The sequence below is a fragment of the Poeciliopsis prolifica genome, unplaced genomic scaffold (genome assembly GCF_027474105.1).
Source record: "Poeciliopsis prolifica strain line A6 unplaced genomic scaffold, Auburn_PproV2 SCAFFOLD075, whole genome shotgun sequence".
In the NCBI taxonomy this organism is placed as follows: Eukaryota; Metazoa; Chordata; class Actinopteri; order Cyprinodontiformes; family Poeciliidae; genus Poeciliopsis; species Poeciliopsis prolifica.
In genome coordinates, this window is record NW_026562450.1 from 1,535,125 (window position 1) to 1,547,325 (window position 12,201).

Below are 12,201 nucleotides of genomic sequence, written 5' to 3' on the forward strand. Positions count from 1 at the left end.
GTGTAATCGGAGCCTCTTGACTAATTTAGGGGACGCCGTGTTCTACCCTCCGTTGTGTCCTCGATCGCTTACGCTCCTGTCAGGTTTCGCTCACGGTCTTTTTTCACCGTTCGGCGTCCGGTTGTCCCTTCTCTCAGCTCTTGGCTCAATCTCTTGCAAACAGGAAAATGTAAAATGTGCCTTTGGTTGAATACGTGCGTTGTGTTTTCCGTTCTTTGTTGGAGGTTTTTTTGGTCTGTGAACCTCCTGTTTTGTTTTTGCAGTAGCCCAGCAGTTGACAGCAACATCTTCATCTCACGAGTTCACTCCTCATCGTCTGTGACACCAATCACAGACACACCAATGCACACACAGACGGAGACCGTGAATGATGGGGTTTCACATTAGCGCTGCAGCACGGAGTTCGTGTTTCTCTCTGCTGGCTTTGTCTTTAACTTCACCTTACTTCTTCAATTTGTTTTTCTTTTTACTGTATTTTTATTGAATTTATGTACTGTTTAGTGCTGTTCTCTGTAAATTAGAGTATATTTGAATAGTTTATTTATTTATCTGATTAAATTCAAGAAGGAAAGTAAATAAATTCATTGGAGACAGAGTTCTATATTTCAAGTTGTGATTCAAGTTCATTTTCATGATCAGGGCTTCAAATATATCATAAACAGTTAGGAGATATATTTTTAATTAAGCCATGGCGATATCAACCATCAGAGGAGACGCCGGCGTCTTATTCAGCCGTTGGAATGACAAACCTCTTATAGTTGAGACACATAAGAGGCGTCTCACAAACGGTGGGCGCCTTCAAGCGACACAACTTTTTATGAACCGTTGTGAAGCTTGAGAGCTCTGATGAAGCCAAATGCACATCGGCCGAAAAAAAACAAACCGTCGACCTCCTGTTGTCTTCTTTGGCGTTTTTGCCAGTAGTAACATCTGGCTGTTGATAACGTGAGTCGTGGGAAGAGGGAAAAAAAGTGTTTCAATACCGCTGGAAAACCACCCAACATGCTAGCAATATTTTTTTTTTCTCAAAATCAGTGTGTTTCCGTTCAGCGGATTTATTTTCATAACTTCAATTTGGACAATTTTATGGTTAACGGAAATAAAGCTATTGATTAATTCAACCTACTGAGACCTAGAGAGTCTGCATTTCTGTGTGACAAACTGATTGATTTATTGAAAAAGATGCAATAAAATGGAGCTGTTTTTACAAGGAGGCCCAAGAATGAATAACATATTAGACTTTTTTTGTTTGTTTTTTTCACTTTAGAAGATGCTTCTTTTTAATATGTTAAAGGTGAAGCTAAAAGCTGTCTGTTCCTACCACATTATTTCAGAAATGTACATTTTTGGGGGGAGGAGCAACCATCTGTTTCTCACAAACTGCCATTAAAAACGAAAAAAAATAAAAGCTTGAAATGTCAGCATGTCTCATGAATTTCCTTGATAATGTTTCCCCCTCAGGTTGTTAGCTAGAAAACGTCCAGGTGGCGTCTTTGAAAACGACACATGCATAATCACCTTGAAATTGCTCTGGACGAGTTCTGGAAAAAACACGCAGAGGTCAGCACTCAAGTTTCAAAACACACTAAAACAAATCTCTACAAAAGTTAGCAAAATTCAGGCTTTTTTCTTTTTAAGGTGAATTTGTCAAAACAAATTTCAGACATTACCTTCTCTTACTCGCTTGTATCCTTGGGGTTTGGATGCTGTTGAAACTTCAGAATCGTCTAATCTAACCGTACGCTGTGAGGCTGTGATCCTGCTGGATAAAAGCCGTGAGGAGAAACGATCCGCAGTGATGCTGCTGCGCTTGCTTGTGTGTGTGGGTGTGTGTAGGAGTCATTGTAGTTCCAGGAGGTTTTCAGTCACATTTACCTCAGGTTTGATCTGAAGTGTTTCACAGCAGAACATCAAAGTCAGCCTCTCTTTGTTTTTTTTCCCCCTTCCCTCCCTCCTTCCTCCCTTCCTTTCTTCCTTCTCTTCTGCAGGCGAATAAATGATGGCGACACTTCGCCAGAGATGTGTGGAGTGACATATGAGATGGGGATGGATACGTCAGGTGAGGGAGCAAGCCAGAGACGCTGCGTCGCCAAGAGTCACTTCTGACGGTAACAGAAATGAGTGGAAAAGTTCCAGCACATCGGTCAGCGGGAGAGAAGAAGAAGTGAGAGACCACTCTTCTCTAAATCTGTCACTCTATGCCTGTCTCGTTGATTTATGACTTGTCAGCTAGAAAGTTATGACCAATTGAGCAAAATGACATTGTTTTTTTAACACCTTGAGCACCTAATTGCCGTCGTCTTAGATTTGAAGCTAACTCAATCCTGTGCTGCAGCTTGTCGTTGACGTGATCATTCCGTTGAGGATTTGTTTGTCTGCCGGACCATCCATCATTCAGGGTTTTTCCTCTGACAATACAGACAACAATCTGTTACTTCAACGACTCGTTGCATCAACACCAAATGCAACGCTGTGAAAGAAGGGTTACTGTCAGACCGACAGAATCAAGACACTGAAACCTGTCGGCATGAAGTAGGCGAAAACAGCGCACCATCTGCCAGTCTGAAGAAAATCAACAGCCTGTGAGGAACAGTTAAAAGTTGCGTTTCTATTGACCATAGAATTGGACAAATTGGAACTACGAAAATTATTTTGTCCAACACTCACGTTCAACTTTCCCAATATCACTTGGGAAAGTTGGGGGGTTGTCCCGTCAGACCATCAGAAAAACCTCATAAAAAACACAGTGGGGCCCAAATGACCCGATCTCTTAAGACTGCAGGAGGGGAAATAGAAACCCGTCAATTTAGAAAACAAACCACGTTATTCACGGTAGCGCTGAAACTGCGCATGTGGGACAGTTTTAGGTCGTTTAGAGTTCTCTCAGAATATCATGTACAAGTCGTACATATTTGGAAATGTGGAAAATCACGGCCAAAAAAGTATTTCAGAAATAAATTGGAATTGAGTGTTCAGCCCGGCAGTGTGAACGTAAACACAAAGCTCATGCAATTGAACTAGTTATACACAAGACTGGATGAAATTGCACAGAAAGGTATAAGGATGAATGTTTTATTGAATTGATTTATATGATAAAGACGTTTATTCTTCTGAATATTTTTGAAGTGTTTCAGTGGATAATTACGTCACGTCAATCTTTGCCTTAAAGGGCCACAGAATGTCGTTTCACCCTGAGGTGTAACTTCAGGTGATATTAAATATTGGCTGTTTATTAAATATTGGCTGTTCAACAGATACAGGTGTGAAATCCGTAGTTGAATTTTGTCAGGGACTCTTACATCGACCAATTAAACAATAAAGGATGCTTCTTTGCCCTCTTCGTTACAGGAAGCTACTTGTCAATGTTTGCCTCTGCGCCTGAGGCAACATCATTAGGATTCACCAACCTTTCAGTTCGGGTTATTTTCATTTCATTTTTTTCCGTTCAAGTGTTAGAATGTCGTTCTACAGACAAAACTAACCGTCAACATTTGACTGCAGGTGGCGTTTTGGACTTTTGCTATTTTAAAAACTGAATGTTTTTTGAGAAACGGCTAAAAAGATTTTTTTTTTCATTCTACCATACTGTAAAAATCAGCTATTAAAAAACATTTTGGAATTTGACACAATTGATCAAAAAACGACATTAAGAAAACAGTAAAACGTTCGTTCAAACTTGCTTCACTTTGCCACCCTCCACTTCCTTATCTCACAGAGCAGATTAGTGCAGCAGCAATTTGTCCCAGCGGCGACGTGCGATAGGACGGCGGTGACATTGGCGCCTTTCCGAGGCTTCGGCGGCACGATTCCTTTATGATTCTCCAGCTGGATCTTCGTGGCTTCTCCCCAGGAAGTCGGCTAGAATGTGTTGTGCTGTCACAACACCAATCATGATCCACAGAGGACGCGAGTGGTTAGCCGAGGCGCACAATTATTCTCTCTGCAGGCTGCATCTAATCTTTGGTTGTAAGCTAATGAACTGTCTGTTTTCATGCCAGGTTTAAGGCTAAAGCTAAATGATTAAAAGGAAAAGGATAAGCAGTGGTTGAATAACAACTTACTATCCAGCAGAGTGAAGTGATTGGTTGCATGTTGTGCAACTTGGACTCCTTTATTCTTTTACCTTCCCAGTCCTCGTCCACGTGCCTCTTCATGCTGCTCCGTTCTCTGTGATGCATTGCTGCTTTATCAGACCAGTAAAATGGTTTGCCTCCAGTTCTGTTTAGCTTCCTGTGAACAATGCTGATGTTTTTGCTCAGAGGGGAATATAGGAAGCAGCCTGTCTATTACGCACGGTTGATGGGAGAAGTGATAAACTTTGTATTACAACATAGCTTGCACAGCTAATCCTTTGTTGTCCTTCGAAATTGTCACTCTGGATTTCCTACGAGTCCTCTGCTCTACAAATTCCTAATTCATCAAAATGTGTCATTTTTATTCGATATACAGCAGCATCATTAAGTAAACTAGCGAGCAACTAGCTTTATGTTCCCTTGTTTTTTCATGAAATGAGACGTAAAAGGTTCCTTATGTTATTCTGAATTGTATTCTAAAAACAAAGTATCTTGACCCAAAGCATTTTTCCTACGTGGAATTGAACCATCAACTCTAGATTCTGGCCTTGTTCACTCGCTGGTGCTCATTTGAATAAAATGTTGTAATATTGGTGGAGCATAGCTATAAAAAAAATTATGAATCAAAAGAGAATCCTGATATCTTACAATGCTTTCCCAAGTTAGTCATTTGTGCTTTTGGAGTATTTGGCAGCACCTGCATTTTCATTAACCACAGAATTTGCACAAATTGAAAAGGTGAAAATATGTTTGCTTAATGGAAACATGGGAAAACGTTGCTCTGGGATGAGGTGTTTTGAAATCTTTATTATCCTCTGCAGAAATCGTTGCACTCGAATCTGACGGTGACATGAATAATTTGGTAAAACAGAGAATGCTTAGTCTGACTTAATGTCAAACAGTGAGTGTAAAAATGTACAGAGATATTAATCGAATTGTGCAACTTTCCAGAAACGACATCAGAGGAAGCAAGCTGTGAGCTTCTTCATGACTTGTAATAAATAACACCCCCTAGGTTGACACAACGTGTTTGCCCTCACAGGCATTAATAACCCAAAATATTTGTTTCTTTATTTTACACATTTATGCTGAGACAGTTAATTTGTACACACAAACATAATAGAGGCAAATGAAAACACTTGCACACTCTGAGCAGTTTACAAACACCCCCGTGGTGAAGCAGGCAAAACAGGAATTCTGTCTCTTTGTGTATGTTAGCGACTGAATACCATATGGTCACACTTGGCGTCTTAATCTTGCAGTTTCGTACACCCACTGCCCACTGCAGTGATCTCAGCTTAGGGCTCGGGTCCATCTGTAAACGTGTTGGCTCTTAAAACACACACTCTTGAGGCGCACAAGAACTCAAGGAGTCACACTCAGCCATTCACGTTTGATGCCCACGCATAGTAAAACACATCTCACTAGTTTCCACAGTCTGTCAAGCGTCTTCTTCTTGTTGCAAAGACATCTGTGTGCACACACACATCAACTCCCACACACCTCCTCGCACACTCCTTGACCTGATCTTGAAGAGGTTTGCGAGGTGCTAAATCCCAGAGCTTACTGAGGGGTTAAAGGTAAACTTAGAGGACAGGTTGCGCTTGAACACAGATGTCAATGTCAGGGTGTATCCAAGATTTTTCTTGATTTAGTCTCCTTTCTATTCTACGCGTTGTGAAGGCTTTCGTTATGAACGAGGACAACATGATAAAGTAGCGAGGTTCGGGAAGACTCGCTGCAAGGATGATGACAGGAAAGAGAAGACAAGTACTGAGTGGGAGGGTTGATGGATGCATCAAAGGTGCAGCCAGGTGACTAAGGAGATTAAAATGCAGAGGTAGCTAGAAAGAAACGAGAGAATTGAAGAGCAAACCCACAATTTTGGTGCGGTAGGGAAGCACGATAAGGTGTAGACAGATACAATAATCAAACTTCCTCTTCCCATTCTGTTTTCTCTGCAGCTCAACGCTGATCTGACAGACGGTGGAAACCCGCTTGGGAAAAAAAACAACAACAGAAAAACACCTTGAGAAGTGAGACTTACAGTGGAAAACAAGAGATTCAAAGAGAGCCGTAACTTTTGGCAAACAAACCACCGCTGATTGGGTGGGTGCAGAAGGCTGTGGGCAGCAAGCCATGGATCTGAGTGATCCGATTTCCAGCTCGCAATTAGAAACACTTAAGGTCTGTGTTCTAGCAGGCGGGAAATGTGGCGCAATACCAATAAACAACTTGGGACAGCATGGCTCGCCGTCTAAGTTGAGGTCCCTTTGCCAGTGGCATCTTGGCAGGAAATGGAAGGTTTAAACCTCAAACAACAACTTGAGACTGTTTGCAGCAAGCAACACTTTTGTTTCCCCCCGATATAGTATGATAGAAAATCTAATCCCTCCCAACCCTCTCCCTCTACTTTCCTGTCCGTCAAGTTTCTCCTTCCCAGGGATGTTGTGCCGATCCATAATTAAGCTCATGTGTGAAAACCCAACTCAACGCTTTGTGCGCTGCTAGCAAGCAAAAGGAGTCCAACACCTTTCAGTCTTTGAAACAGTGACAACTCTTGTGAGGAATGGGTGGCCCAGCAAGGGCTCTCCTCGGTGGGTTTGGCACAACCACCTCCTCCCTGGAGGTTGGGAGTCAGATAGGTTGGCCGACCAACAACCCGCTGGACTTCAATCAGACGCTGACATGGGGAACGGGAGGCGGCGGAGGAGCGAGTGCGGCAGCCATGAGTCTGGGTTTGGGTTTGGACAATTCGACCACCCAGGAGTCGGTGACCAAGTCCGTGATCAAAGAGAAGAACTGGCCGGCGCTGCTGATCCTGGTGATCATCGCACTGACGGTCGGCGGCAACATCCTGGTGATTCTGGCGGTGTCCCTGGAGAAGAAGCTGCAAAACGCCACCAACTTCTTTCTGAGGTCGCTGGCGGTGGCGGACATGCTCGTAGGCATCCTGGTCATGCCCATTTCCCTCATCAACATCCTCTACGGTGAGTAATGACTTCACTGAAAACCTGCAGTTGAGACCATATATGTACATCCACTAGGCTTAGAGTAGCCATCAGGTGTATCCTCCATAGTGTATTCTCCATATCAAGGTCCATAGGCGTCGACCTTCCACTAGTGTGGAACTAAACATGAAGCCAAATGTACGGACACACATTTTTAGATTCATGTCTTGTAAAAATGATTGTGAATTATTGAATTAATACTGATACTTAGTACCAGTATGTATGACTTGATGTTTTTTAGTATGGAAACTGCTCTACCAAATAGGATCTTAGATCCAGAATAATTCTAATTACGCCGCGATCAAACATATTTCACAAGTGAAGACCTCGGCTGGGAAAGAGAACGGATGATCTCATCCTTCTCAAAAAGACTTCTTTCTTTGCGGAGACCTATTTTAATGAAGTCGGATTCATGCCTATCAGTCTGAGCCAATATTTAAATGATCTCCCCAGCGGATTTCTACCACAACTCTGGAGCACACACCCACTCACCAGCTGCATGCCAGCACACTGCGACATGTGTGCTGTGATTACTTCAAAATATTTTTTTCCGTGTAATTATTTCAATGACTATTGCTTGCATGAGACGCAGCACACTGCTATTTAGCGAACGACTTGCCTTTCAGAGAACGCCAGCTTGGTAATTGCGATATCATCCCAGTCATCCGCTTGTGTTCCTGCTCACGGTGTCTGGGCCAGCATTATGCATGAACACCCCTTTTTAGTGTAATATGATTTTTTTTTTTTCTGATGTTAAGAACAGAGTGGATTTCTTTGCTTCTGCAACCTCAGCCAGGTCTCCAGTCTGACACCTCCAGGAAGTGTGCCCTTAAATGTCACCATCACAGCAGCGATCCCTGAGCTGATAACATGTGAGGAAACCTTTTTTTCAGTGCCGTATACAAACACATGTCAACCTTTTGCAGCTTTCGCCTCGATGGTAATCCTCGTTATTGCTGACATCGCTGCCTTCTGAGTTACTTACTTTTATCTGTTGGCTGTGGCTGATATCATGACAGCAAATAGACTGAGACCTTCTGCAACGCCGTTTGGTGCTTTCAGGTCAATGAAGGCAACTCGATCTGTCGGTGTTAAAGGGGCAGTGTTTTGTAAAATTTATTTTTCTAAGATTTGTAAGATAACATCACATTATAATGTTCCTTCATCAAAACATACCTAGAGTGCTAATTTGATTCTTTCATGCATGCCTCAGGAGTCTTTTAATCTCAACCGTTAAACGATGCAAAACGCTTAGTGGGACCAAGCTCCGCCTTCACGCACAAAGCCCCTCCTCTGAGCTGCAGCTCGCTCCTCATAAATGTCCCTTCACACACAACCCCTCCCCCCCACACACACACTCAGTTCCTTCAGACTAGTCAGCAGCAAAGAATAATAAAAATCTGTGTTGTTAGTTGCAAAGTTACATATTACTTGAAGTCATTGGTGGAGTTTATGTTGTTTAAAGGAAGAATAGAGCGAAACTTAGTGTTGCCTTTTAAACCCTCATTTTTGGGTAGAAATGTTGTATTTCCAAAATACATGCATTTCCTAAGTAGTTAAAAAAACACTTTCCTTTTTTAAATTTCGACTTCACACAATTTGGACAAAGTTGCATATTCGTGTTATTTTCTGCTATTGATCACTGGAGCAGCAGACGTGATTTGCTGACTTGATCAGCTGATGTGTGTTTTTCAGAGAAAACGGCTCCAAGTGCTTCTGTATGTTTCTGTTCAGGCTGTGGTTGGCTAACAGCTGTCATTATGATCACTTCACGTTCCACGGAGTGGTGTTGTCTCAGTGAGACAACAATGTAGACTATGGTGGAAGCCACATTTTTACTCATTATATCGGTTTTTCTTTTTCACAGCGTTAGAAAGGAGAAAATTCGAACCAATGAGCAAATCTTTGAGGATAGAGACTGCTCAGGCAAAAAATATTTCATTTTGTCACCTTTCCAAAATAATCTCTTCCACAGCCACTGGTGTAAAATCTGGTACTTTGCCATGAGGGCTGCTCCTGCAAACATTTGTTATAGAATGATTGCTCTCAGGAGCTCAAACTCATATTATAACAAGCTGAACAGTGTGTTTGACTACGCACCCTTTTTTTTTTGGGCCTTTTAAATCTCAGTTTGCAACCTGATTATAATCCAGCAGCAGGGTCGCAATTTCCAGCAGTGACCAGGCGAGAGGCAGGGCACAACGCTGTCAGTTCACCCGGGCTACCATGAAAGCCAACGGGACAAACAGCACACATGCACACGCACACACACACCCAGGTGGACTTTAGAGAGACCAATTGACCTTACGGTCATGTTTTTGAACCGTGAGAGGAAGCCGGAGCACCCAGAGAGAATCCCCACACACACATGGAGAGAACATTCAAACTCCATCCACAAATACCTCAGGCTGGCACTTTTTATTCCCATTTCTAATATTTTAAGCTTAGTACAGTGATCAGATCTACAACGTGCTGTCCTTTATGTTTTGTTTTTTAACAAGGTTGATAACAGATTATGATTGAATTTAGATTTATGTCTAAAACCTAACCTGAAATCCAGACCCGAACATATTTTTTTGCTTGATTGTCGGGTTTGGCTCAAGCTTACGTGGCGGTCCTAATAAACCTAAAATATTCAAAGCACAAAGAAAACCAAACGAGATACATTATGTGAAGTTGTGTTAATCTACTTGTTACAGTGTAAATAGAGGATCAGATGGTAATAAGTATGAAATGAGCGTGTGGCTCCGCTCCTATCGATCACACATCCCACAAGATTTGCACATAACTGAGGTTACAACAAGCGATAAAACGGAGCTGGAAGACATTAGACAGAGGCTAATTTTTTTTTTGCTGCTTTCTTTAATGGTTGTTTAGAAAGGAAAGCAGTAAAATCTTGATTGAAATAATATGTTGGGTTTTCTCTGGGTTTGGGTGTATAATTAAACTTAATTAGTCGTGTAGGCTCTGATTTTTGCTAGGCCCAATCTAATCTCTAAACTACAAAGCTGACTTTAGCAGTTCTGTCAAATTTGCCATCTGATTGCTGAATTGCACATTTAAATAGGCTGAAATTTGTCAGTCATTTAAAGCCAGTAGAATGAAGATCCACATATATAAGCATTCTCACCTTTGCATTTCTTTTGTTTTCAGTTTGCCCTCCAGCTCTTTTGTATCCAGAACACAATTTGTCCAAACTTCAATATCCAGCCATCGCTCCTTGGCTGTCGGGTATCCCTAGGGAATACTAAGCAGGTCAGCGAGGGTTGATTGCTGCTTAATGGGCCGCGTATGGTCAACAGACACCCCAGCTCCCTCACACTGGGTTTGTTTTGTCGGTTCAAACTGCAGCTCCTGATTGCTCACAGTGGTAATCAGTGTTTCACACAAACACACACGGTGGTATGGATGGTGAGGGGAGAGGGCGACGACAACAAAAAAATCCAGGTTTGTCTCGCCGCTCCACAGACAGACTCCATTACAGACAGAGATGGGTAATCAGTCTCGCTCTCGATTCATTTCTACGCATATCACGAAAAGAGCTGTTGGTCTTTGCAGAGACGCCCGCACCAAACGCTCACACACACTTGAATGGAGCTCAGATCTTTACTTTGAGTGTTATCCATCAGGCTGCTAGTTGACTGTGTTGATCAACGAGACCGGCTTAAAGATAGAGCCGACGTTGACACACGTCTCTGACATCATTTAACTGACAGTGAATTGTTCTGACTGTGGTCGCAACAATGATTATGATGATAGCAATCACAATAAAGCACATTGCAGATGGTAATGCAGTCCTTTTTTATTTTATCTCTCGTTATAGACGGACTCCACGGTGTGTGAACATGATTCATATCGTCTCTTACCGTACGTGTTGTGGCGACAACAACTTTTTATCTCCGTGTCGATGCATGACTCAGTTTGCACTCAAGACAGTCTTAGCTCTAAAATTTGCTCTAGCTTGATGCAGATTAGACAGAACTTTATGTTCTTGGTCTCAAAATGCAAGAATAGGTAATGGTGCTTGGCAAGACTCAACGGGGCTAAAGATCATAAATGTTTCTTGTCAGAACGGGATGCAGTGAACACTGGTACATGCTTTTCTTTTGCGGTAAGATAGAATACATCAACATCTACTTGGTTTTTGAAAATAAATCTTAAAATGCTGAAGCCTGAGTCCAAACCAACACCAAGGAAACTGATCATATCACGCTGGAGCCTAAATACCCCCCCATCTTCCCTGCGTCTCAAAGAGTTTAAAAGTTCTGCTGTTGGTCCGTAAGTCAAGTCCGAAACAAGCTGCTCTGACAGTATTTGCCAACGAAAGATTAGGCATCTCTCACCTGAAGCTTAAATGAACACACAAACAAAACTCTGTCATTCCGTGACGCACAATGATTGTTTTCGCACCAGAAAGAGAGACCAGCAAGCCTATCGTAGAAAACGATGCTGGGTAGAATAGGACCCAAAAAAGATAAAATATCAGATTTAGTTGCGGCAACATAGTGGAAACAAAAGGCAAACAAAAAAAAAAAAAAAAGAAAAGAAATTGAGTGACCTTCATGGTGCCTTCCGATTTATGCCTGGATGCTTATCTTGCTGCAGGGAGTCCAAACAAGTAACATTTATCAGTAAGACAAACTAATGCATTTTTCCTGTGACTGTAGATTATTTATAGGGCCTTATAAAAGTATTCAAATCCTGTGAATCTTTCTACATGTTAGAAGCAACACTTCATATAAATTTACTTGAAGACGATGTGGAAAGACCTGCATGATTGTGAAGTCAAAAGAACGTATTACATGGTTTTATTTATTTATGTTTTTTTATTTTTTACTATTAATCTAGTAATTTACTAAGCCACTTTACCTTGATAAGCCTAAATATAATCCAATGCAATCAGTGGCCTCAGGAAGTCCACTCATTAGCAAGGAACACGAAGAAAGCAGCAGCATAGTTTAAAGCAGCGTTAGATTGTGAAATAATATCTTTGAACGTCTTACGAAGCAAACAATCATCTATCATCCAAACATTGAAGAATAACTTCAATAACAAGTTACTGTAATCGGGAGAGTTGGGACAATTCATTCGCTTACTGTCCGGTTGGCGTCGGGGAA

The 12,201-nt window shown here is 41.9% G+C and overlaps 1 protein-coding gene across 1 annotated transcript in view; it reads left to right on the top strand.

The window, feature by feature from the left end:
* Positions 1–12,201, top strand: part of htr2cl1 (5-hydroxytryptamine (serotonin) receptor 2C, G protein-coupled-like 1) — a 137,680-nt gene that overhangs the window by 96,966 nt on the left and 28,513 nt on the right. Inside the window, exons 4-5 of the mRNA XM_055021337.1 lie at positions 1,989–2,164; positions 6,038–7,063. Of these exons, the coding sequence (XP_054877312.1) occupies positions 6,643–7,063 (421 nt within the window). The 5' untranslated portion in view covers positions 1,989–2,164; positions 6,038–6,642. The remainder of the gene's footprint in view (positions 1–1,988; positions 2,165–6,037; positions 7,064–12,201) is intronic.